The following is a 25,094-nucleotide window of genomic DNA, read 5'->3' on the forward strand; positions in this document are numbered from 1 at the left end:
GGGAGCGCGGCGCAGGCGCGCGGTGGCGAGCACGCGGCCTGTGCATGCGCCGGCGCGGAGGGGCCGGGCGAGGTGAAGCGCCATGGCGGCGGCAGCGTGTGGCGGGGAGGCGGCGGCGACGGCGGCCCTTTGCGCCTTCTCCCCCTGCGACCGCCGTTTTTTCGCCATCTCCGGCCCGGATGGGCGGCTGCGGGTGTGGGAGACGGCGAGCAGCCGGTTGCAGCAGGAGTACGTGCCCTCCGCCCACCTCAGCGCTGCCTGTACTTGCCTGGCCTGGGCCCCGCCGGGGGGCCGCCCGCCCCCCAGCAAGGTACGGGGGGTGTGTGTGGGTCTGTGGGGGAAAAGGGGGGTGAGGGGACACACACGCACCAGGGAAGAAAAAGGAGGGGATGGCGGTACCTCGGGCTGTCTCGACGCGTGGCCGCGGCCCGCTCGGCTTCACCCCGCCCTCCCGGCGCCATGTGGCGGAGGGTCGGCGTGGACGGGCGGGCCGGGGAGAGGAGACCCGGCGTCCCGGCGTTGGGGAACAGGAGTGAGGGTCCTGTAGGGGAGGACCAGAGCTTCGTGGAGTTCGGTACGGGATACCACCCCCTCCAATCCCCGCAGTTCGTGGGGCATGTCCACGCGTGGCGTCCCCCCGGGTGGGGGGGTACGGGGGGGGGCGGGATCCGCTCCCCTCAGAGGAGCATCGCAGGATTGTTGGTTACAGGGCAAATTTCACGTGTCAGTGGGGGAAGCGGCACTGGATGCTTTATTGTTATTTTTTTTTAAAACAAAAAAAGAGGGGACTATCAACAGAAGCACTGACTGTGTAAAATCATTTGTTTTTCGTATAACCTGCATGGAAGAAGCCTTCCTTGAAGGAGCGAGGTATGTTACTTCATGGCGCATCTCGCCTTCATTGAAAAGGTGATGCTACAGAGCAGGTCGGCTGCTGTGTGTCCACTTAGCTTACGTACAATTCACATTCCAGTAAAGGTAGTATCTTTCCGTACTCCCTTACCATTGTAAGTATTTCCATGCAAGCTGCTACGCTGTCCATCATGTGTCTTCTCGAGCTCAGGAATCCTGCGAGAAGGTTTTCAGTAGCTTTATTCAGAGCAGACATCAGGAGGCTTGGATGTTCTCCACCTTGAATTTGTTTTATTTAAATTCACCTCAGATGAATACTCGACGTGAAAATATCTGGAGTATATACAGTAAGGTACCTTTGCATCCTCTTTATGTTGAAGTAGTCCTTCAACATGTCCTTAGCTAGAACATACCATTTCCTGAGACAGAAAATTATCCCCTGGATAAAGTATGTGAAATCCACCCCCTTTATCATAAGAAGTAGGGAGGGCTTTTTAAAACATCTTCTGGTATATCAATAATTTAGTATATTTGAAATACTGTAAGAGATATTTCAAAACGCTTAACACAGATTACCAATCCAAAGGAAGACAGCATTGTGTCATTTTTCTCAGTTGAGCACCTTAGTCCCTGGACTTTGAAAACTCCCAGAACATTTGAAGACTGTGGCAGAAAGGGTTAGTTTCAGATTGGCCTTAACCTGTTCGTTTGTCATGTAACTTTGAAGAACAAAGAATACACGCATTAGTTGCAGGCCTCTGTAGGTGGTTCTTCCCTCTTAAATAAACTGAAGCTGGCATGTGAAAATGGTGTTAATCTATCGTGTGTGAAATAAAACTTGACCTAACATAGTGCACTGCTGTGGTGCTGTTAAGTCAAGCACTGGAGGTTTCTGAGTGGCTTTTAAAAACTAAGCCTTTTCTAGAGACCAACCCCTAAAAGCCACAGATGCTCCAATTTAACCTGGTTTAGGGCTGTATGGAAAACAATCAGGCAGCATTTGGCTACCTGTCAGTGCTTTTTAATTATTCCAGTAGTTTGAATGCTGTCCACTGCTTGAAAGTTGGTACGTTTTCAAGTGGACCTGGAAAACATGCCATTTCTTGGAATAATTTTGCCATAAACTTTTATAATTCATTGGTGTGTCTTTAGACTGAACTGAAGAACCAAAGCTGTGATGATTCTGCCAAATATATTTTATTGAATGTGGCTTTTCTGACATTATTTAATCTTTTTTTTAAATTTTTTTATTCCTGGAGAGTTGACATCTCTCTGGATAGTACCAGTGTCTGGTGTTCAGGAGTAAAACTGTGCCAGTAGATATCTTTAAATGGTGTTTGGCCAAGTTACGCCTATACTAAGTATGGTTTGGACTGCTGCCATATTAACGAAGGCCATGTGTTACAGGGGAATATTAGAAATTAAGTTTGATCTGCAGGCCCTGGAATTGCTGATGCAGTGGTGGCTTATTGGGATGTTCCCTGCACATGTGCTTTGGTAGTGTCAGTGTTTCCTGCTGGTGGTGTTCACCGTCTCCTGCTCCATGAAGTGGTGCCTTGCGCAAGAGTATATGGACTACCGACTGTCAAAATACCTTCTTCCACTTTCTCCCTAATAAGTTGCAACTGCTCCACCATCTTCAACTCTCAAGACTCTTAGGCTTCCCTTCATTTCGGTGTTTGAAGTGCTTTACTTCACACGTGAGCAGCAGAGATTGGATTTCTCTTTAAAAAAACCCAAAAGTCTCATTGGCTGACCTCAAGTAAGAACATTATGGAAAAATATGTGCACACTCCACTTACAAGTAACTTTTAACCACCTCTACTAAATAAAACGCTGTGGTTTTTCAGGCAAAACTGAAGGATTTCTAAATAAACTTGAGTTTCCATAAATCTGGAAAAAAAACCCTCAAAACAAACCAATTAAAAGGAAACTGATACTTGGTATAGTTCAGCTGCTCTGTCCTATCCTATCCATGAAAACAGGGTGCTCTTACATCTGTAAGACCCTGATCCACAAGTGAATTCCACATGGATCTCTACTGCAGTTGGTAGTCTGTCTATGTACTGATCTAATGCAGGGTAGAGAAGATCAATTGATTTTTTTTTTATTTTTAACATGTTTTTTAGTTCTCATAGTGTTTTTTTTTCTAAATAATCTCCACTGTTAATAGGTGTCTGAATTTTCCACTGGCATTTCTTTCATGCAAAAATTTCTAACAAAATGCCCCACTAGTAATGCTGATCAAGAGTGGTCAGTAAAGAAATACCTGTGAAAAAATAATTGGAAAAACATTCACTGCCTCTGCCTTTCTTGACATTGAAGTAACTGTGGACTTTAGTGGGAATTTTTTTGTATTTTTGCGTTGTTCCAAGGGGGATTTGCCATAACAAACTGAAATGGAGGGTGAACAAATTTTAGTTAAGATTTATGCAAGGGAAGAGAATAAAATCTGTTCTTAATTGTGGTTTTGCTTCGCAGTGGGGGTGTGTGGAGTAATTAGTAAAGCTACATAAAGAGCGAAAAGTACCAGAAAACACATAAACTGTACTTGTGTCTCCACTGGCTATGTGGCCCTTGTCTTTGCATGTCAGACAGCAGTTTCAGGATGGCTTAGGTGGCATTGCTGCCAAAAATTTAACTAGTTGAGTCTTTTATATTTTCTGAAAACCAGGTTGATTTACTTGGTTGTGCTTTGCAACTGTGGTGGTTTCTCAGCACCTATGTTTTCGTAAAACACTTCTTTACCAGGAAAGCTGGAGCCTAAACAAATGCTTGCAAAAAACCAATGTAATCTCTTTTCTCAAGAGTCTGCTTTTTTTTTTTGTAAAAGTATCTATATAGCATTTTGGTATTTATTGGCCTAATCCAAAATACTTTTCCTTTCAGAAGGTGTTGTCTGTGTTAAATACAGAGGAAAAGAAAGTCCAACTTCAAAGAACCAAAGTATTTATCCTGCATTGTTAAAATTTTAAATTGTAGTTGTGGTAAAGACCTTCAGCTCCTGATTGTTGTATCTCTGGACCCGCGTAAAAATTATTTACGTTTGCCGTGTGATGCCTGTTGTATTGCAGATTAGCTACAACACATGGAGCTTTCACAGAGCTGATTGGTCACAGTTTATCAGTCTCCTTTGGCTTCTTCTGGCTGCTCATCAGTGCAAATATATTTGTTGTGTAGAGGAAGCATTAGCTTGTGTATAATTTTTTGTTTTAAAATTGTGGAGCTGTGACATAACAAATGCAAGGAGACTTCCAAAATCCAATTTAAGAACTAATCAGCAGTGTTAGGGATGATTTTTTTTCTTCTGAAGTCCTTGAACAGTTTTTTTTTTTTTCTTTTGTGTGTTTGTGATAAGTTTTATGTGGGATTAACCTAGTGAGAATAAATGTAGTGACTGCTTCTGCCCTCTTTATTTTCATTTTATGTGCTCAAGAGCCAGTTTTATTCCTTCTCCCCTTCCCGGTTATGTGCTCCATTCACCTGTTTTTGGTTAAGAGAGATTAAGCGAAATTCCTTCTTGAAGCGGTTGCTTGATAGCACTTGCGAAGCAAGAGAATGAAGGCTTAAGAATTGCCTGATCATAGTGGGACCTCTGGTACTGACAACAGGACCTGGGTAGAGCACTTGGCTTCAAGTCCGGGTTGCTTCTCTCTGCAGAGCGGAGTAGCACTTTCTTTTTAAGAGGTATTATGAATACTTAATATTTGCAAGACTCTTCTGAATAGCTTTTGAGAAAAAATAAACTGATCATTCTTGATGAAGCGTTTCCACTTTGTGGATGACGTTTTCTGATTGTGTAGATCTTTGCCTCTGGGACACGAACTCTGTTGAAAACTGAAATGTGGGGTTTTTTTTCTCTCATGTATGTGGTTGTTGGGCTAGCAAAATGGCCTCCACCAAATGTTTCCAGCTGACTCATAGCAACTTTGTTACCTTGTACATGGAGGTACAAGATGATTCCTTAGGTTGCAGTGCCCTTCAGCGTCTTCATTTTGTGTCTTGGCAGAGTTTGTACTGGCTGATTTGGTCTCAAACTTACAGGATTAGCTGGTCAGCCTAATTTATTTCATGTTTTCTCTTTTTTCATTTTCCAGGATGGTCCACAGAGGAAAAAACGGAAGTCTGAAGTTGCAGAAGTGGACAAGCAGTTAGATATCCTGGCTATTGGTACAGCAGTTGGTAGTGTTTTGTTGTACAGCACAGTAAAAGGAGAATTACAGAGCAAGCTAGTAAGTAATACACTCTTCATCACATGCTACCAAATACTGATGGTTTCAGTCAGTTTATGCTGTTCTTTCTGCTGTTCAAAAATGGAATAAGCTAACCCAATTATCCAGATTTTTTTTGTTTCTTAAAAAAATGCAAACTTTTCTTTTTTCTTGCGTATGTGGATAGAGATGCAGCAATTCAGGTGCTTGAGAATTTTCAAATTGTGCTTTTTCTATTGTTGGCAGTATGTACACATTGAGAAGTCTTGGTTTCAAAGTTAATTCAAGATATTAACATTGTGCATGGGTTTGTTATTTTGCATTAAAAATAACAGTAATGATGAAATGCCTGACTGGAGAGTTAAGTCCTCCATGGGATTGTCATACCCTCAATTCCTGCGCAGTATTGTGGGAGAGGAGAGCAGGATTGAAGTACTCGTCAATTGTTGGGAAGGTGTCGTGTTGATGCGCTTTTCTGTAAACATACCTCCGTTGTGGAAGCTTTTTGAGCTCTCTCAGCACATTACCTTTTTCAAATGAGATATGCTGGTTTTCATTTTGCCTTTCTCATTGATAACTTCCCTGTTATTCCTGAGTACCTTGATTTTAGTCTTGGGTTATATAACAAACAAAAATCAATCTGTATGAATGACTCTGTGCTATACTTTCAGATGCTTGGGCATGCTTTTGTTTCTAAACTGTTAGTTGTATGTAGGGTGATAAATGTACATGAATTTAGAGAAAGCAATGACTGCTTAAAATCATGATATGTGCAAGTGACACTAGCTAATGAATATCAACTCTGTTTTATGGAAAAGCTGTACTTATACCTGAAAACTGTGAACAATGTAAAGGAATTTGAGGTTAAAATTTACAGTTCCAGTCAGTTTGTGAACACTGGCAGCTCTCCTATAGGAGCAGGATAGCAGATATTATTTGGCGAGTGCTTTGTTTTTTACAGATAGGTTGAATTAAAAGATTATTCCTGCTAGAGTAAGAGCTGTCACTTTCAGTTGTCCTTATGAAATAGAATGTCTTACTGTGATGTATTTTGTCTTGCTTAAAGCTGATTTGCAGTGACACTTCTGGGAGTAGACTGATCTGGCTGGTGCTGATTCAAATAGTGAAATTTTGTAAACTCCAGGAAATGTTTTTATAAACTATTAAAGGGTATGTTGGAGCTACAGAGATTTTGGTTGTTGAGAGGTGGATGATACCCCTTTGTAGGGTCTTCTGATCTGATTGATAGCTTGCTCCCAAATGCTGAGTACAAAGGGAAGGCCACTCATCTCTGAATGTACTGAAGTGTGCAGGCGCTTGGATGACTGTCAGCAAGGCACCTGTGCTAGCCTTTAGTTTGAGCAAATTTCATACTGTTAGGCAGCCTTGTTTGGCTGTGTCTATAAAAATAGTGGACAGGACAATTTTTTTGTCAACTCTGAACTGCTAGCACAAGAATTAATTCAATTATTTATGTGTACGTATCAAAACATGAAATATCTTTGACTTATATAAATGTATATATCTCTAAAACCACATGCACTCTTCAAGTTGCCAATGACTTGAATTTAGCTCTTGAAAGAGCAGCTAGTTCACATTGTTGGTGTGGAAAAGACAGTCTTCATTTATTAATGACTTGACCCTCTCACCTTTTGTAGGATGGTGGTCATGACAATAAAGTAAACTGTGTGAGATGGCATCAAGACAACTGCTGCTTGTATAGCTGTTCAGACGACAAACACATTGTGGAATGGAACACGCAGACCTGCAAAGTAAAGTGGTAAGTGATGCCGGTTTTTGGTCAAATTATTTTGCACTTGCTTTTGTGCTTCCATGTAATGGAAAGACTAGATGAAACGAGTAACTCTGCTGAGAGGGATTTGGGTCCCTCCATGCTAACTTCTAGTGGGACATGAGCTTCCAGTCACTTTTGTGATGCTGAAAAATCCAAATTCTAGAAAATATCCTTGGAAGCTTGGGGACGCAGATACTGGAACACCTCATCCCAATTAAATCAGTTACATGCACCTGGCTTTGCTCAAAGGGCCTTGCTGTGATGAGAACCCACTTGGTTTCGCTTACTACTGATGTGCAGTGGAGACAGTTCCACTTGGCTGTCTGAGCAGGCTGCTACTGTTTAAAGTACTGTTGAGCAAAATAGAGCTTGGTGCAGGGTAACAAGATGTCTGGTGTAGGCATTTACTTTCTTTTGTAGTAAAGTCAAACTGTTTTTAAAGTTTAAAGAAGAAACCAAGATTTCTGTTAACAATCCTCGTTATCTTACTTCAATAAAAGCCTAGTATGTGATGGCACTTTGACCATTCTCTTATGCAGTTGTTTCTTTTTCATAACATTTCCCACTGTTGTGTTACTGTTACTGCAGCTCTTGCTAGACATGGTGTGGGCACTGCAGACAGACCATCATCAATAGCCTAAAATTTCGCTAAAAAAGAGAGATACATCCTTAGGTTGTATTAAGTTGAGACCCTGTCATAAAGTAGCAGAAGATGGCTGTAAAATCTCCCTGTAGCCTTCATGTTTTAGGATTGAACACACCGAGTTCCCTTATCATTCCTTTTACATTACATGCTTTAGTCCCTAAGCCACCTTTGTGGCCTGTCACTGGATTTACTCCACTATGTCAGTGGCTTTCTTGTACTGTCCCAAACTGGACATAGTGCTCAGATGTGTGTTGCACAGAGGAGAGGAATCACTTTCCTTGACCTGCTGACTACGCTTAGTGAATGCAAATCAGTATGCACTTGACTTCATTGTCACAAGGGCTCCCTGCTTACTGATGTTTAACTTGACTGTGAGGACTGCAAGCGTCTTTTCTGCAAAGCTACTTTTTAGCCATTTGCCCCCAGCCTGCACTGGGATTTTTCCATCCCACATGCAGGACGTTACATTTTCCTTTGAGATTCTGACAGCCTCTTTCTCAAGCCTGCTGAGATGCCCCTGAGTAGCAGCACTGACCTCCAGTATGTCAACTGCTCTCCCTAATTCACTATTGAATGTGAACTTGTGTGTGCATTCTGTCCTGTTTTGAGGTCATTAATGAAGACCTGGGCAGTCACTGAGGATATTAAGCAGTATTGGGATGTCCTTAGGGAGGGACATCAGTAACTGGCCACCATCTGGACTTCATACCAGTGATCACAACTGTTTGAACTCAATGATCCAGCCAGATTTTATCCCTCAGAGTCCATCCATTTCGTTTATAGATCTCCAGTTTGGCTGCAAGGACACTGCATGAGACATTGTCGTAAGCGTTGCTAAAGTCAAGTTAAATGGCATATGTGGCTCTCCTCTCATCCACCAAGACCATTGTCTTGTTAAGAAGGCAGTCAGGTTGGTTAGGCATAATTTGCCATTTGTAAATCTATGCTGGATGTTCCCAGTCACTTTTTTGACCTTTGTGTGCCTGGAAATGGCTTCCAGGTGGATTTGTTATATAACATTCCCTGTTTTTTTCCTGGATTTTTCTTCTTGTGGATATATTTTGTTGCTCTTTTTTCTTTTTTTTTTTTTTTTTTTTCCCAAGTCATCAGAAATTTCTCCTGAGTTCCATGGCCACTCAAAATGATGGTGTCGTCTTGTAATAACACTGGCTTTAGCAGTTCTGGGTGCATCCCATTCAGTCTTAAGGAGCTGCACGTGTTGGATTTTCTGTTGTGATCACTAATTTGATCTCCCTTTATTATTGTGGGGAATGCTTTGCTCCCTCTGACTCTGGCATTAGGTTTGGGAACATGGGAGGCCCGAGAGACTTTGCTCTTCAGTGCTTTGGCCTTTTCTGTGTACTGAATGTGTCCCTGCACCATTCAGTGGCAGGCCTGCGCTTTCCCCAGTGTCATCTTACTGCTGCTCATGTTCTGTATGTAGATGTCCTTTCGTTGGCCTTCATATTCCCTGCTGGTTGGAACACCAGTTAAGCTTTGGGTAATTCTGTCCCTGCATGCCTGGACAGTATTTTTATATTCCTCTGTGTAACCAGTCTCCACTTTCATGTTCTCTGTACTTTTTTATGTTTTTGTTGAGTTAGGAGTTACCCACTTGGCCAAGCCAGCCTTCTGCAATAACTGGTGATTTTCTGCTCTTCAGAATGGACCATTCCATTACCCCTGAATAAGTTTCACTCTGCTCTTTTGAAGTCCTGGGTTGCAGTTCTGCTGTTTACATTGCTCGTTCTTCTTAGGGTCTTAAATTCCATTGTTTTGTGGTTGCTGTAGCTGGAGGTTGTCATCAACCATCACATCCCAGACCAGTTCTTTTTTTTTTTTTTTTTTTGAGTACCTGATCCAGTAAAGCACCTTTCATAGTATGGTTCTAAATCACTTGGGTCAAGAAAAGGTCTTCAGCTCTTGCCAGCAATCTCTGGGACTGCTTGTGCCCTCCTGTGCTGCCCTTCTAGCAGTTGCTGGGGTGGTTAAAGCCCCTTAGAAGAACCAGGGCATGGGATTATGAAGATTTATCTGTTTCTTTTTTAATCGGACAATGTATAGCAGATGCCCACCACATCAGCCTTGTTGGTCTCTTCTCATACACCACTAAGTTCTCCACTGGCCCTTTGCCTGTTTCAGAGGAAAGCTCCAAGCATTCTGCTACCCTTTTGTGTGGAGAAACATCTCTCCTTTTTGCCTTCCTGTCATGTCCTTGCTGAAGTGCCTTCCTAAAGGTCCATTTATTGCAGCACTCCTTTCTTGCAAGCTCTGCCACTGTTTTTCTGTGATCCCAGTGAGATCAAAGCTCTGAGGTTGCCTATGGACATCTAATTCACCCTGTTTGCATCCCACAGTGTATGTGTTCATGTGCAAGTACTTGAAATGGGTCCCAGTCATGCTGCTTTCTCAGGAAATGTGAGAATTTTTCCTGTCGTACTTCATCTTGGGTGTTTCCCTCTGCCCCTGTTCCATACTGCTGCTCTTTGGGGAGCTGTGTTTATAAAAGGTGATTAGAGGCATTGTATTCTTTGATTTTAAAGATGGCAACAAAAAGTAATTCCTGGAGTGTGTACATTGAAAGTACACCAGCAATATAATATCATGCTTTTTACCTGAAATTTCTTTGGTCATATTATGAGTCATACCTAAGGTAAGTGAAATGGGAAAGAACAGAAGAAAACACTTCTCTAAAATTTTCCCTAAATTGATGAGATTAAGGAAGAACAAATTATCAAAAATTATTGCTCATGTACATGTGAGATTTCCTGCATTCTTTCACATTCGTCAGGACCTAAAAATGAATCTTCACATATCCCACAGAGAATTCGGGACAGTTGCTCCTGGGGTAGAGAAGTAGCGTTCAACTTCTTTTGATTTGCAGGCTTCTAGGCATTTTCTTCTAGAGGTGTGGACCACTGGATACAGAATTGACTGCTAGATAGGGAATTGAAACTACGTGGCTTTAGGCTTGACTTTCTTAATTACTGTAGAAGTAGTCCATAGAAACACTTCAGGAGGTCTGCGGAGCACACGTTGAAACCTCTGGCAGAGGGACAAGCTGTGGAGGAAGAGAGATTTTTGGAAGAGGCAAGACAAAGTGTTGGAGAGAGGTGGTCTAAAACATTCTAGGTGACATCTAGTTTCTCTAGTTGTAGCTTTTTCATGTCTTAAATACTCTGAATACTCAGAGGCATTATGTACGTCTCCTTATGCAGCTTCTGGTTTCATGATGTCCTCTCTTTCTTGTAAAATTATATAAAGAGTATCCAAAGTAAAAAACTAATGGATTTTTGCTGTGTTTTATACTTGTCAGTCTGGTTTAGATTGGTCTATTTAGGACATTTAAAATACCTTCTTGGGTTTACATTATTAAATGGTTTGAAATTCTTAGTTCTGACCTTTTCTTTGGAAGAGAGTACAAAATCTTGTCATACTCTCCTTAAGGTATAACGTTGTTTCTCAAGTTTGTAGGCAGTAAAACGTTCGGTTTCTATGAAATCTAATCAAAAGTGATAGAGTAAATGAGCTCTGTTCTGGAAGACAGGAGAGGAGCTGGCTGCTTGGGCGTGTGAAAGTTATTTGGAAGTATTTCCAGAGCAGCTGTTCACAGACAAAATGCGATGGGTTGCAGGGTACTTCCGAACTGTAAAGGGTTTCTGTTAATGCTTTCCTTGCAATTTTGTCCTGCGAGAAACAGACTCCGTCAAAGCAGATGCAAGCTTTCCATGACAGCATCTCTCTTTTTTTTTTTTTTTTAAATAGTGCTTTTGAACCATATTATCGTTGGTGTCATTGACAGACTTGGGAGGAGGGCGAGGAACTGAATGGGCCTTGAAACTCCTAATTTTAATGTTGAGAAGGCCTTTCTGAATGGGTTGGTGTAAGCTTTTTGAATTATGGTGCAAAGAGAAGTCTTGAAATGGTATGGCTCCTCTTACCCTATTTTGAGTAGCAGAAAAATTTGAGAGAGGAATTCAGAACAGAATAGGCAAATATTAAAAAAAAATAAAGTCAACAGTTCAGTATTAAATAGCTTCGCATTTTTGAGCTGCTGTATTTTTGTGTAAGCTAATTTGAAGGAGAGAAGCAGAAATAGAATAGCTTTGGCCTCATCTTTGACTATTTAAATTATTATTTTTTTAAAATAATGTTTCTTTTAAATTTTCCAGCATGGTTGATGTGCATTTTGAGATTATGCTAATGAATACTGTTTTTCCTATTTCTCAATCTTTCTCCCTTTGGACAAAAACCCTCCATCCAAATTCTAGCAAGTGGAAAGGTGACAATAGCAGTGTTACCTCTCTATGCATAAGTCCAGATGGGAAAATGCTGCTGTCAGCCGGTAGAACTATAAAACTGTGGGACCTGGAGACCAAAGAAGTCTACAGAGTAAGTAACTTTGTTAAACTAGATGCGAAAAAAATTGTTCTTGATTGGTGACATTACATATCTAGTGTCTCCTGATAGGACATCTGAACATTTCACTGAGTGTGAGGAGACAATTGGCAGTTTTGGGATTGCTGGAAGCTGTTGCTGTGATGATACTCTCAACTGTGGTTTCAACTTGCTGAGAGTTGAATGAGGACATTAAATTCCTTGGCTGTGTCTGAGCATGCTACCAGCACCCTTTCTCAAGCCTGTAGCAGAAAGATGGATGCTTTTCTTTTTCAGTTGGTCCCTTTCTGATACCCTCCTAGCAGCAGAGCTCAGTTCACTGTAGTGCTAGTTGCTGCTTGCATGGGTTTGCACGTGAGCTCCCTGACTTAACATGAGTCCATCCTTGAAGCCTTTAGGTTTCTTTGCTAAGCTTCATGTAACTGGTGGCATTATCAGTTTTGTGGTTGGAACAGTTGGAAGCCATAGGAGCAGACCCCTTGTTGTTTCCTGAGCAGAGCTCAGACATGAGCAAATTACTATGTTTTAGCTGTTCCGTGAATGCAGACATGTTCTCTTGTCTTCTAGCTGATAGGATGCAGCTAGTCTCTGAGAGTAACAGCAGTGCAGGTGGATGTGATTTCTTTTGCATGAACTTAGTCCTAGTGAATTTGCCTTTGATTCCCCGTTTAACTTTTAAAATTCTGATAAATATATGGAGGGTCAGAATAAGTTTCCTTGAAATACAGAAATGCAAGGAAGCTGATCACTAGTAAAAAAATAGTGAAATGTCCTTAGTAACACTTGAATCTTTCCTAACCTTTGCTAACTAATGTTTTAATTTTTGCCATGTGACTGCTTATGGCAATCAGTGATTTTTTTTTTTCCCTCTTAGCATTTCACAGGCCATGCTACATCAGTGTCATCATTAATGTTTACCACAGTGAAACCTATGAATGAAAATAAGCCCTTTGATGGAATTACAGGGCTTTATTTCTTGTCTGGAGCTATACATGACCGATTACTGAGTGTATGGTATGTAAGCTTTTCATAATTTGTAACTTCGATTATGATCTCTATTGAGGATAGATTCAACACGTTCTGTGATTAAACAGAAGGTTAAGCAGAAGGGGCACTCTGGAGAAATGCAGTGATGATCTCTTAAATAGTGGTTTCAACTCACTGATTGTTGAATGAAGATGTGAATTTCCTTGGCTGTGTCTGAGCATCCTTCCAGTTGCCATTTGAATTGCTAGTGTATGCCAAGAACATAGGCTTCCTTGTTCTTTGTACTTACTGTAAGGTTTATGCTGCTCTCTTGTTAAATTTCACTTGGGAGTTACTTTGCACTTGGAATTTAGAACACTTTCTAGGTGAAAGCTGAAATTACAGCATGAGTATTTTTGGGTGGAGCAGGTACCACCACAGTCACTGGTGATTTATAGGCTTTATAATGTTTTTCAGATGCAGAGGGTGCTGCTGGTGCTATGGTAAATAACGTGTGCTGTTTGTCTCTTCCAGGCAGATCAGGTCAGATAGGAAAGAAAAGAATGCTGTGATGTCTTTCACAGTAACAGATGAACCAACTTTTATTGACCTGACTGTATCAGAAGTCAAAGAAGAGGTAGGAGCAATAGTTTGTAACCAGACATGTTCAACAATTGTCAGTTGTCACATCAAGTTCCTTGTAAGGGTGTAAAGAAAGAAGCTTGGTTTGTATTTCAGTTCTGTTATGCAGAGGTCAGATCTGACTGCCAGTTCATGGGTGTAAGGATATTACAGGTGCATTTATAAAGCTGATGGTTTGAAATACTAATTTTCAAAGCTACTAAGTGCAAATTCAGTGTTTTCATCAGAAATTTTGCTTGTGATGGTGGAAATGTCAGTTGTTTCCTATTTAGAACAAGTTTAGTAATCAAAATTGTTGTTAGAACTGTCAGTAAAAAAACACAAAAAAAAATCTTATTTTTTTTCTGATGTCAAGTAGCTCTGGCAGTGTAACTGTATTGTGAATTAGCCAGCCTTTAATGAGTTACAGTAGCAGGTGCGTTCTCCCAAGTCTCTTAATTTCAGCAAGTACAAGTCTTTCAAAGTAGTTGTCTTTTGAAAAACGTCTGCATGTGCAACATGCTCACAAATTGTTTCAGTAATTATTTAAAACATCTTTCTCCTGCTGCCTTTAGATTCCTTTTCTAAAAACTATTTCACGCTGTATTTTCTAATGTCTCCTGTTGTGCCCTCTTATTGCACGTGTTTGAGTTTAGAGTATTCTGTAATGTACACTTGTCATTTAATTGCTCAGGGTATTCATCTCAGTTTCTTTCCTCTAAGCATATTTACAAGGTTGGCGCTTTTGTAGACCCGTGCCTCTAGGCAGGTTGGGTACCATATTTTTGGAACTTTGCTGCTTATGATGACATATGTCTGCAACTGTGCAAACTGTTCAAATTTGGGTATATCAGTAACAATACAGTAAAGTACAGTCTTTTTGTCTCCTAATAATTGTACTAAATGTTCCTGAGATGTTAGTGTCTTTGATATTCCGTACTGATTTAGTTATCTCTCTAATGTGTTTAGTTACTGAAAAAAGTCAAGTCGTAGCCATGCAACTGTCTCTTGATGTCCTGTATTTATGGGAGGTTTGTCCTTTGATCTAATTAAAATCTTCTACTGTGCCTTCTTTCAGCCTGTGAAGTTAGCAGTTGTGTGCAGAGATGGGCAGTTGCATTTATTTGAACATATCTTAAATGGGTAAGTTAGTATTCATCCTGCGGGTCTCTTTGGGAAAGGTCTGGGATTGCTGTAAGGCAGAGTTCAGGCTTGTCATGCTGCTGCCTTTAAGCTCTTGCATCTGTTCACAAACCAGGTTCCAGTTGGTTCTTTGTCTTGGGTTACTAGACGCATTTTTGGAGAACGTATTGGGGGCTGTGCAGCACTTTGGTATTAAGTATTGCTTTGGCCAAGATTTTGTGTGTCTGTACCTCATCTTTACTGTAGTAAAAGGTGTAAACTGGCTGAGTTTGCTGACGACCTGCTAATGAAAGGTGCTTAGTTGTGCAAGATATGAAGTGTTTAAGCTAGAACTCTTGGAATTTTTTCATTCCTTTTTTTTTTTTCCAGTTATTGCAAAAAACCCTTAACGTCAAACTGTACTATCCAGATAGCAACGCCTGGAAATGATGGGGACTCCACACCAAAACCAGTCCCTATTCTAGCAGCTGCGTTTTGCTCAGACAAACAGTCTCTGCTGCTTGTGTATGGAAACCTCTTGCAGCCCATCATAGAGAAAGTGGTATGTAAAACTTAGTGGAGAGGTTTTACATTTTGTAATATGGATTGCATACTGCTCTTAGTTGGAGGGATAGTTGGAGGACAAAGCTTATTCCTTCCTCCTTTTCTGAGAGCTGTGACTGTTCCCCCTGAGCAGTTTGAAAGGCGATTTGTATTCTTCCATTCTTTCAATTAAAAATACATCTTGACATTGCTGGCTGTTTTTTGCCATTTCAGCTATTACTGAGTTAGGCCATTGAAACTGGTTTTAATATTGTTTTGGTTTACCTTTGTGAGCTTCTTTGGAGAGCATAGAGATCTGGTAACAAAAGGCAGATATGCAAAGCAGCTGCTCTAGAGTGAAAAAAAAGTTCATTATACCTCTGGTATTTGTTCTCATCTTTCAGTAGCATAATGAATCACAGGGGTCAATCTCAAACATATTAACTGGTTTTGTTCCTGTCCTTCTAGTCTTTGAACACCCCTGAATCCCATGTATGCTTGATAAGGGACGTCCAGAAAGCGTTGTCACTTAGAACAGATGTTGCTGTAACCAAGGTGAGCTTTGCGTGAAATGTGATTTTTATTGCTTCTCCTGTTTTACTTTGGAAATGGTAGAATTCACTGCTCTCTTCTAAGATGCGGTTGGGTTTGTGGATGGACCTGCTCAGGGCTGCAGTGGTAGCTACAGATGTCCATAGCACTCAGGCGTGTGTGGGTATAGTGTGCTTCGTGGCTGCTGTGTGTCCTAGTATGCTCTCACACACAGTTACCCTCCTGTAGCTCATAGAATGTCCTGTTCTCAGCAGGTCTGCTTGATAGACGGGACTGGCTGATGTTTTCTTTTCTGATTGAGATCAGTCCTTCCCCTAGACTCTGTCAGTTTGGACAGCCTCTTTGACCCTGGTGGTTTGGGGTGAGGTTGGGATGGCTTTGCATTACAGTCTAAAATGTAATGGAGCCTTAAAGGGCATGTCCGTTTGGCTCTTTCTGAAGGTGGCCCTGACATGTTCCTACTCACAGGGATATGGCACCTGGGAATGAGAGCTTGACGCTTAGGTGGCAGCAGTGTCCACTGAGGCCACTTGCCACTGTTTTCTCTCACGCAGGATCCCCTCGGGGTTTAGAGACAGGCTGTGAAGTTCTTAATCAGTGTGCATATTCAAGGCCTTGAAGAATGGAAACGCTTGAAGTATCAGTGAAGTGAGCAGACAAGTTTTCTTTCTGCTGTTTTTCTAACCTTCAAGTTACCTACTGGATCTGGCGCTCCATCAGCCAGGCGGGGTTTTGTGCTGATTCCTCAGTCCTGGAGCTGGTCTGTGGCAGAGCTGAAATGCAGTGAGAGGTGTAGGAACTCCCTGGCATGCAGTGATGATACCCATCTTGGTTTCGCTTTTTGCTGAATTCCAGTGAAGACGAATTTCTCTTGGCTGTCTGAGCATGCCTTGTGGGGAGAAGGTCAGTGCTTAGTGTGGTGAGCAAAGGGGCTAGTATTTTAACACCACTGCTCTTCTATGGTAAAATTCTTGAGCCACAAAATCAATTTTTTTTTTTAGTTTTAAACACAGAATGTGGAAGTTGCTTTCCTCACTGTGGTAAATTATATTTGTATCACTTCAGTGGGCACCCAGCAGGGCTCCCACAAGTAATTTGGGCAGGTACTTCAGAAAAAGGCCCACATAAAAGCGCTGTGGTTAAAGAAGTGTTCTGGAAGTAGCAGGTAGCATTCTTGATAACCTGGAAGTAGCATACTCCCTTACATCCTCTGTGGGTCAGGGGAGCCCTTGGTTATTAAATATATTACCTTTAAAATTCAATCTCCTTTGTGTTTATTGAAGATGGATACCAGAGTTTGTTTGGTATAACCTAATGTTGCTCTGTTTGTCACTGTGATCATAGTCAAATTCAGACTACTGAGTTCTGCATCTGAGCAATCCCTAGAAGAAAATCTGTGATGCTGAAGTGAATAGTAACTACCTTTTACTGTTACATTGTGCTGCTGTTCGTGATCAGTTCTTACCTTCCAGTGGAGGCTGAATTAATCTGCGTGTGGTTTATGGGCCTGACTATTAGTACACATGGTATCTATTGCTAGCACACATCCAAATATTTGTTGTTGGATACAAACACTTAGTTTGATGAGTGTTATGGAACAAACTTGTAAGAAAAATGATTCACAGGTGGATTCCAAAGACATTGTTACTTTAGTTAATTACAAAAACTAGCTGACTGTTGTTTGAGGTTATTTGCTTTTAAAAACATAGGATTTTCCTAATGTTTTTATCAAGAAAATGGGTTGTGGCAGACTGGTTTTACTGTGTACGTGAATGTCTTGGAATAAAATCAGTATTTTAAGTTGTAAGAAAGCTCAAGATAAAAGCAATTAATGCAAATGTGGTTATCTTTGTCTACTAGGTAAAGACGCCTGTAGTGAACTCGGACACCAAAGTTCTAGTACCTGGCGTTCCAGGACATAGTACAGCTGTCAAAACTCCATCCTCAGGAAAGGAAAAAAAGAAAAACAAGAGGAAACCAGGAGAGACAGAGGTAAAGTGCTTCCTCTGTTAAACACAGCAATAACGGAGAAACTAGAATAATAAATCATCATTGTAACTTCTTTAGATGAACTTGAACTTGCTTTGCTTGGTGTGGAAGCAAGGTTAATGATACCATCTTTTTGTATGAAAGAGAATTCCCTCTGCTCAAAACCTTTTCCGCATTCAAGCCCTGTGTGCCTTGCCCATAGTCTTGCCATGTGCCTGCAGAACTTTGTCACAAGCTTGTGTCTGTCCCTCTGTGCTAAGGTATATTACTGCTTTTCAGTCAAAACTTCATCTTCTCTCCTTTTCTCAGGCTATTCTGTCAGTACATTTTAAAGAATACGCAAAACTTCCGTTATTTTCCAGCAGAATCAGAGGGAGTGCTGTAGGTTAGGTACTTTGCTTTCAGCTGATGCTTCTGAGAAACTGCACTGAAACAGCACCGTCCTTGTTTACCATCTGCAGGAAAGCATTGAAGAGCGCCTAGAGGCATTGGATATTGATGTGAGCAAAGTAAAGACTCCAGGTGGCCTTCCACAAACTGATAGCTTCGCGGTGCTTTTGGTTCAAGGCTTGGAAAGCAACGATGCAGAAATCTTAAATGTAAGTGTTACAAGATCATTGCGTACTGTTTAATCTGCTCCCTGAGACTTGTGGGGAGCATTCCTGAAAGCCGGGGAGGCTGAACAGTCAAGAACCTGCTGTTCCTCCCAGCTGCTTTTTGCTGATTTGCTCCTCAAGGCAGTGGTATTACAAATGATACTAGTGGTATTACTTTTTTGTTATCTGCCTTGCTTTTGGAGTCGTGAACTTTGAGGCGCTTCTGTTTATGATAAATTTGTTATGTCACAGTTCAGATGTTTTACAAGCGATGTTACTAATGCAGCCATCTTCCCTTTAGCTTGAGCTGGAGCATTACCTATGCTTAGTCTCCTGAGTGTGTGGTTTCCAAGTAGATACTGTTTGAAAAATGCGTTGACGACAACAGTTCCACTTGAAAAGCATACTGTTGCACTAGGAGGAAATAATAGTTCTGGGGCAGGAAGACGAAATCTTTGGAATTTGATGCTGAATAGAAATTACCTGTCACAGATACTGGTGAAAGGCATTTATTTACCGAAGACAAGCACAGAAAATAGCAAGGGAAATTTTAATGTGCCTGTGAGGATTTGTTTGTAGCATGGGGTGTGTGGGCTAGAGGCAATGCTAGATTGTTATGGATGGGTTAATCAATAGTCTTATCTTGTTAATTGTAGCTGACTTGAAAGATGGAACACCTTTTCATAGTAAATCTTCTCTTACTTGTTATCCTCAGCATACAAAGATAGTGGAGTAGAAAGAGATTTAAAGCAAGGAATTTTTGGCTGTGCTGATTGCTTATACACGTGTTAAAACTGTATGATTCTCTGATCATGTTTTTTCCATTTTAACAGAGAGTGCTTAACACAAGAAAGGAAAATGTAATAAAGAACACAGTAGCCAGAATGCCTATACATGCTGTCATTCCACTGCTGCATGAGGTAGGAGAGACTGCATTTCTCGTACTGTCATACAAGCCATGTTTGATTTGCCTTCTAGCTGGGGAAAATCCAGGATTTGTCTCTATTTTTACCAAAGAAATTCGTTTGGTAGTTTTACAGGACAGAAATTGTTCTTAATTTACGCTCTTATCTTCTCTGGCTGAAGCGTAACCAAAGGACAAACTGCCACTGTCAAAGCCAGGAAGAGCATTAGATTATGTAATATTATCTTAAATGATTATGTGGGAAAAAGAAAAGGAAGCGGTTAAGCTAAAGCTTGTTTAATCTGTGCCAAACAGTTACCACTACAGCTTCTTTTAAACTATTAAAATGGATGATAATTTGAAACATGAAAATAGCAATGTTAGCCAGAGCAAGTTTTATGTACGTAAATATGCTAGATACTCACGCGAAAGAAAGAAAAATAGAATACGTACTTACAGCAGTAAGTTTAGATAGCACTTGGAAATTGAGGGGCAATTTCTTTCCTCTTTTGAAGATAGCTCAGAAGCCCCGTTGCTATATTTAAGCTTGGTGACATCACTTAGTAATAATTTTAAAAGGGATTTTGCTTCTGAACTGCTTGAATAAGCAGCAATATTAAATAAAAATCTCTATTTGGACAGAAATATTTTAGTGATTAGCCTTATCTAGACATTACTTGGTTCAAACTGAACATCAATTAGTTGCTCTTGTTATGTGAATGACATTCTGTAACATAAGTTAGTGGTTAGATTTCTCATGTATTTTAATGTGACACAAGTAAGACTTCATTTTTACTTGTGGTACTAATCTTAACTGAATTATGCAGATGGCCAGGTTTTGAATGGTTAGACTTCCTTTAAGCACGTGTTGTGACACCTTCTTAGACTTATGTTAATGAGATGCAGCTTTTCTTCTCTAGAACCTTTGTCAGAGAATCTAAGTGCAAGTGTTTGACTATATAATGTCAGTGGATGGAGACATCTTCATGTAACTGTCCTCTCCACAGCTTGAGATTTGTTTTGTGAAGTAGTCTTTGCCTGATGCTCCCTTCACTTGTTTCCCTGACCTGTCTACCTTGTAACAGCTTGCTCTACTAAGCATATACACAGAGACATATAAACAAAGGGATCTCCTTCTCCTTATTCCTGCCAGCTTTAAGTTTCTCTGGATACACTGCCTGTTAAGAGTTCCAGTTTTATTATAATAATGAACTTGCAGAAGCTGAGTTTATCAGCCTGCATGTAGGATGGTAAAGCCAGCAATGTAATATTCTGGATCCTGGCAATCGTTAATCCTAGCAAACTTCAAATGCCTGGAGATCTTTCTGCGCCAATATTGGGACTATCACATGGGTGCAGTGTTGGATTTTAAAAGTCATTATGTGTTTGTTACTTACTGCTGACTATTTTTGTCCTTTTAGCTTACGAAGAGATTGCAGGGCAACCCATACAGGTAAGAGACAACTCAACTACAGTTTAATTCACCTGAAACTTTTCTAGTGTGTGCGTTGTGGTCCCTCACTCCATTTATGTGATTAATTTCCGTAATAACTGTTAACTACAATGCAGTATCTTGAGGTAAAAATTCTCACCTCATTGTGGTGCAAAGAGGAGCTTTTATTAAGATAGTGCTTTGCCAGGATGGCTGAAGTGAAATTAAAAAGGGGAAAGGGTGTCTGAAATGAGCATATAACCCTGAGAAAAGTATCTGAAGTCCCAGAATATTGACCCTGCGGACCTGATCATTATGTAAAATAAAATAACTATCAGATGTATAGCTTTTTTGGTTTAATTATCAAATATATTTAGACATCTCCTGGTGTTGTGTCTAACTAATAACAAAACCATCTCTTCCTGCCCCTGTACACTTCCCTTATCTCCCCCCCTAGTCTTTTTATATTGCCATAAGGATAGCTTTGCTGAGACTAGCTGTCCTTAATTGTGTTGTTTTGTTTTTTTTTTAAATAAAAATTCCCTCATTGTAAGTGGAGAAAGAAGTAGCATGCTTTGATCTCTTTATGCATTGAAACCTCTCATAAAAGATGTCAGAAACAGACTCTGAACACGTCTAGTTTAATCCCTCATTTAAATGTCTGTTCTTTTCCTAACAACTAAATTACATAGCTATCTCATCTGGATAGCCAAATTGTTATATTTCCATCTGCATTTATCTTTTTTATATAATGAAAGAGGAGCACTTTCTATACAACCGTTTAGAATCCAGAATGTGAAATGGGTGTTTCTCAGCCAGTATCTCTGATATAACTTATTTTTCTTTTTCAGTGCCTCACTAATGGTTCGATGGCTGAAGTCTGTTTTTACTCTACACGCATCCTACCTTTCCACAGTAAGTATTTTACATTAATGCTAATGCACATAACTAAAACTAGATTTAAATGCTTACACATAAGTATGTTCCTCCTTCAGGAATCAGTCTCCCGCTCTCCACATGTGACAGTGCCCAAATCAATGTACAGAGCCATCAATGTTCTGCCACTTTTGCTGAATTGCTGCACATTGGTTATAAATTGTTTGTCTTAGCCACTCATGACATAATTATAGTCATCCCGAAGTCAAAGCAAGATAAGTTATGTCATCCCTGTGAGAGTTACGGAACAAAGCTACCGTCAAAGAGTAATCTTGCCTGTGTTGCTAAATCTTACAGAATTATATTTGCCTTGCTGTTGTAGTGCTTATCTTGAGCCTATCTTGGGCATGGCTAGATTTATGAGGTAAAGGTGGGCCAAAGTTGGCAGGGTAGTAAGTAATGTCATAGCTTATGGATTGAAGTCCAGCCTTATCTTAAAAGTGATGGATAAATCACTCTTGCTCAGGTAAGAAAAGGGCATTTTGGCACTGTTAGTCCTTTCTTCCATTTATTGTAGGAATTCTGTGTGTCAAAACTTGCACATGTTGCTGATGCTGCATCTGTACACTGGTGTATATTCAGTTCCCATTTAAACAGCTTTCGGAATAGTGCTTCAACACCTACATATGTCAGTGGCTATGGAAAGGAAAAGTAGTATGAGAATTGCCGTGTTTTGAAAGTAGATGTGTTTCTAAACATGGCCTAAATGTTAATTGATCCAACTGCAGGTGGTTTCTGTGAACCCTCATCTCTCCCTTCTGTTTAGAATAATGTGAGCAAGGACTATTTGCCTCAAACATACAAAGGTCATGTAAAAACTTAAAAAGAAGACATTTGTGATGTGTTGGTCAACAGTTTTGGTTTTCTTTATCCCTCTCTTCTCCCAAGTTGCCAGACCTTATTCCTCAGCTGGGAATGCTATACCAGCTAATGGAGAGCAGAGTAAAAACTTTGCAAAAGCTTTCCCGTCTTCATGGAAGACTCTTCATTCTTGTCACCCAGGTGAGTTCCAACTAAATAACATGGGATGTGTGGAAGAAATATTGTTTGCAGACTTAACCTCCTGTTGTGATTACATCTGATGGGGCCTGTCATCGGGAACTTAATACAGCTGCTGTGCAGCTAGACTGATAACACTCAAAGCAGTACCCTTAATTGACTATCTAGTCAGTCCGTGCTCACTGGAAGCATTACACGTTTTTTCCTGCCAAATGTGTCTACTAACCCATAGAGTTTTAAAGGGGAATAAATAGGAGGTACTGGGCCACTTCTGAGCAGACACCTCTAAAATTTTACTTTGTCCTTCATACTTGTTCAGCTCTTAAGCTACTACTATAAATGAATTAATGCATGTTGAACTTGATGTAGACTTCGTTTACATTGTTTTGTTGACTTTTAAGGTTGTGATATATGATTGCATCTAAAGCTAATCTGCAAATTCCATTCAGGTTGCAGCGTCGGAAACAGTTCAGGATGTAACTGAGGTTAATCAGACTGCAAAGCTTGTATATGAGGATGGTAAGTGGTGTATGCTAGGTGTAGCTCCGCTCCTGAATTCACATAACAGACAGTATTTGATGGCTGTTCATCATATTCCTGTGCTCATCTGTTAGTGTACAATCTGCAAGAGGGTTTTTTTGGGAAGTCCATGGCAGGGAAGTCAGTGGTTAATGATGTGGCCGTTTTGTAGTTGGTCGATCCTTCCTTGCTTCCTTCCTTCCCCTCCTGTTATTTTTTTCATTCCCTCCCGTTCTTGCTTCACAAAATAAAGAATCGGTTAATTGGAAGTTCAATATGCTGCTTAACTGGCAACCTCAAATTTCTAGTGTTAGCTGCCCTTCTGCTAAGGTAGATCCAGTCAAGGCACTTTTACGTTTGGGTCAGCAGGACGTCAAGGTAGTGGATGTCACTGTGTGTCCATGTACACTTCAATTTTGCCTTTTTTTCTACTGCAGCTTCATACTGTATAATCGTAACGGAAGTGACTTGTTTCTAATTCATGTTGATCAACCAAATATTCAGGTAGAATTAGTTTTGGAATTGAAATAGCATAGTTTGGAGACTTAGCAGCATGTGGTGTTGGGCTTTGTTTGCACAATGACATTTTAAAGTCTGCTCTCGAGATTGAGGGATTGTTTTCTCTCTGCAGAATCGTCGGAGGAGGAAGGCTCAGATGATGAGATGATTGCAGATAAAGACTCTGATGTAAGTGGAGTTGTATGGGATCTTCTCCCATTTGCATGTAATAGAAATGGTGTCACTGTCAAAGGTTCAAACGTTCCTGTTTATTTTTTCCCCAGGAAAACTGGGATGAAGATGAAGAAAAAGAGGAGCAATCTGATGAACAAGACATGACTGTTGAAAAAGAAATCAATGGGGATTCTGATTTGGAACCAGAAAACGAAAGCGAAGAAGAATAACAGCTTTTAACAGTTTAAACCCGTGGGCCACCAAACTGTCTAATTCTGGATCACCTTGTGGAAAGATGCCATATTTGCATATAGGGAGTGCAGGCTCATGCACGGCCTGTGTGCAGAGGCACATGTGGGGCACTGTGCGTTTCTGAATCCAGAATGTTTAACCATGCCAGCCTTCTCTCGCCCTATTTCCCTGCGCTTACTTATAGAAACATTTCTTCCACCTCATGGTCAGATTATGCCTGTCATGTGGACATGCATTTGTATCTCAAGTGAAATAAATCTGCCACCGCTGTTTGTGTGGTAAACTTGGTTCAGCTTTACATTGAATTTGTTTCAAATATTCAAGGATCAAAGACAACCGGTCTCTACCTTCTTTCCATGCTTCAGTTAGCAATAGCAAGTGGACATCCTGCTGCATTTTTAAAAAAAAAAAAAAAAAGAAAAAAGGAAAAAAAAAAGATATTTTTGTAATATTTAAAATCTCTACTGAATTTCTTTTCTTCCCACCCCCCTTATTGGTTTAGCCATGCCTTGGCAACATCTAAATGCCAGCGTGACTTAAAAATGGCTTTTTCTTTTTTTTTTTTTAACAAATTTGAACTCAAGACTTTTCTATGTATAAATCAATGACTTTTCTTGTGCTTCAAAAGAACATTAGAATTATCACTGGCTCCTAATTTTGTTTTAATGGAGGCTGTATATAAGTTTAATGCTAACCCAGAGGACAGACTTTGTGGAATTGGGTGGCGAGAGGGGAGTAACGCAGGGGAAAAGAGAAGGTGAATGCTTGTGAATACGTAGCGCACAGCTATACCTTTATTACAGATTTTTAATCTCTCAGTGGCAGAACAAGGACAGCTATTTGCTCAGCTAATGGGAGCTGAAGTGGTGCAAACACATTTTTAAGAGCAAAACCAGGTAAAGGTTTGAGCCATTCACCACTATAATGTACAATAATATATTTGTCTATAAATGGAGCTGTTGCAACTAAATACCACCCTCTTTGTAAAGTGAATAAATATACATCTCCTTTACCAAGTACCTGTCCTGTGGTGTTTGTTGAGAGAGACCTCAGGTAGCTAAGGGTGGTGGTGAAGGATGAAATCCTCTT

At 40.5% G+C, this 25,094-nt stretch overlaps 1 protein-coding gene and 4 non-coding genes across 5 annotated transcripts; all 5 read left to right on the forward strand.

Annotated features, from left to right (window-relative positions):
• The first annotated feature begins 11 nt into the window (after window positions 1-11).
• On the forward strand, window positions 12-25,028 carry WDR43 (WD repeat domain 43). Its single transcript, XM_074578924.1, has 18 exons — window positions 12-310; window positions 4,950-5,084; window positions 6,722-6,843; window positions 11,776-11,896; window positions 12,777-12,916; window positions 13,403-13,505; window positions 14,568-14,632; window positions 15,002-15,173; window positions 15,623-15,709; window positions 17,567-17,698; window positions 18,157-18,294; window positions 19,125-19,211; window positions 20,617-20,648; window positions 21,479-21,542; window positions 22,452-22,565; window positions 23,012-23,081; window positions 23,713-23,768; window positions 23,864-25,028. The coding sequence occupies exons 1-18, from the start codon at window positions 83-85 to the stop codon at window positions 23,981-23,983; spliced, it is 1,986 nt and encodes a 661-aa protein (XP_074435025.1). The 5' UTR covers window positions 12-82; the 3' UTR covers window positions 23,984-25,028.
• LOC141741532 (small nucleolar RNA SNORD53/SNORD92) lies at window positions 7,112-7,189 on the forward strand. Its single transcript, XR_012586407.1, has one exon. It is a non-coding gene; the product is annotated as a small nucleolar RNA SNORD53/SNORD92 (small nucleolar RNA).
• LOC141741533 (small nucleolar RNA SNORD53/SNORD92) lies at window positions 12,038-12,121 on the forward strand. The gene has a single exon (XR_012586408.1). It is a non-coding gene; the product is annotated as a small nucleolar RNA SNORD53/SNORD92 (small nucleolar RNA).
• LOC141741534 (small nucleolar RNA SNORD53/SNORD92) lies at window positions 13,027-13,110 on the forward strand. Its single transcript, XR_012586409.1, has one exon. It is a non-coding gene; the product is annotated as a small nucleolar RNA SNORD53/SNORD92 (small nucleolar RNA).
• On the forward strand, window positions 16,515-16,593 carry LOC141741531 (small nucleolar RNA SNORD53/SNORD92). Its single transcript, XR_012586406.1, has one exon. It is a non-coding gene; the product is annotated as a small nucleolar RNA SNORD53/SNORD92 (small nucleolar RNA).
• Window positions 25,029-25,094: the final 66 nt, after the last annotated feature.

Source organism: Larus michahellis, chromosome 3, assembly GCF_964199755.1.
Source record: "Larus michahellis chromosome 3, bLarMic1.1, whole genome shotgun sequence".
Lineage (NCBI taxonomy): Eukaryota > Metazoa > Chordata > Aves > Charadriiformes > Laridae > Larus > Larus michahellis.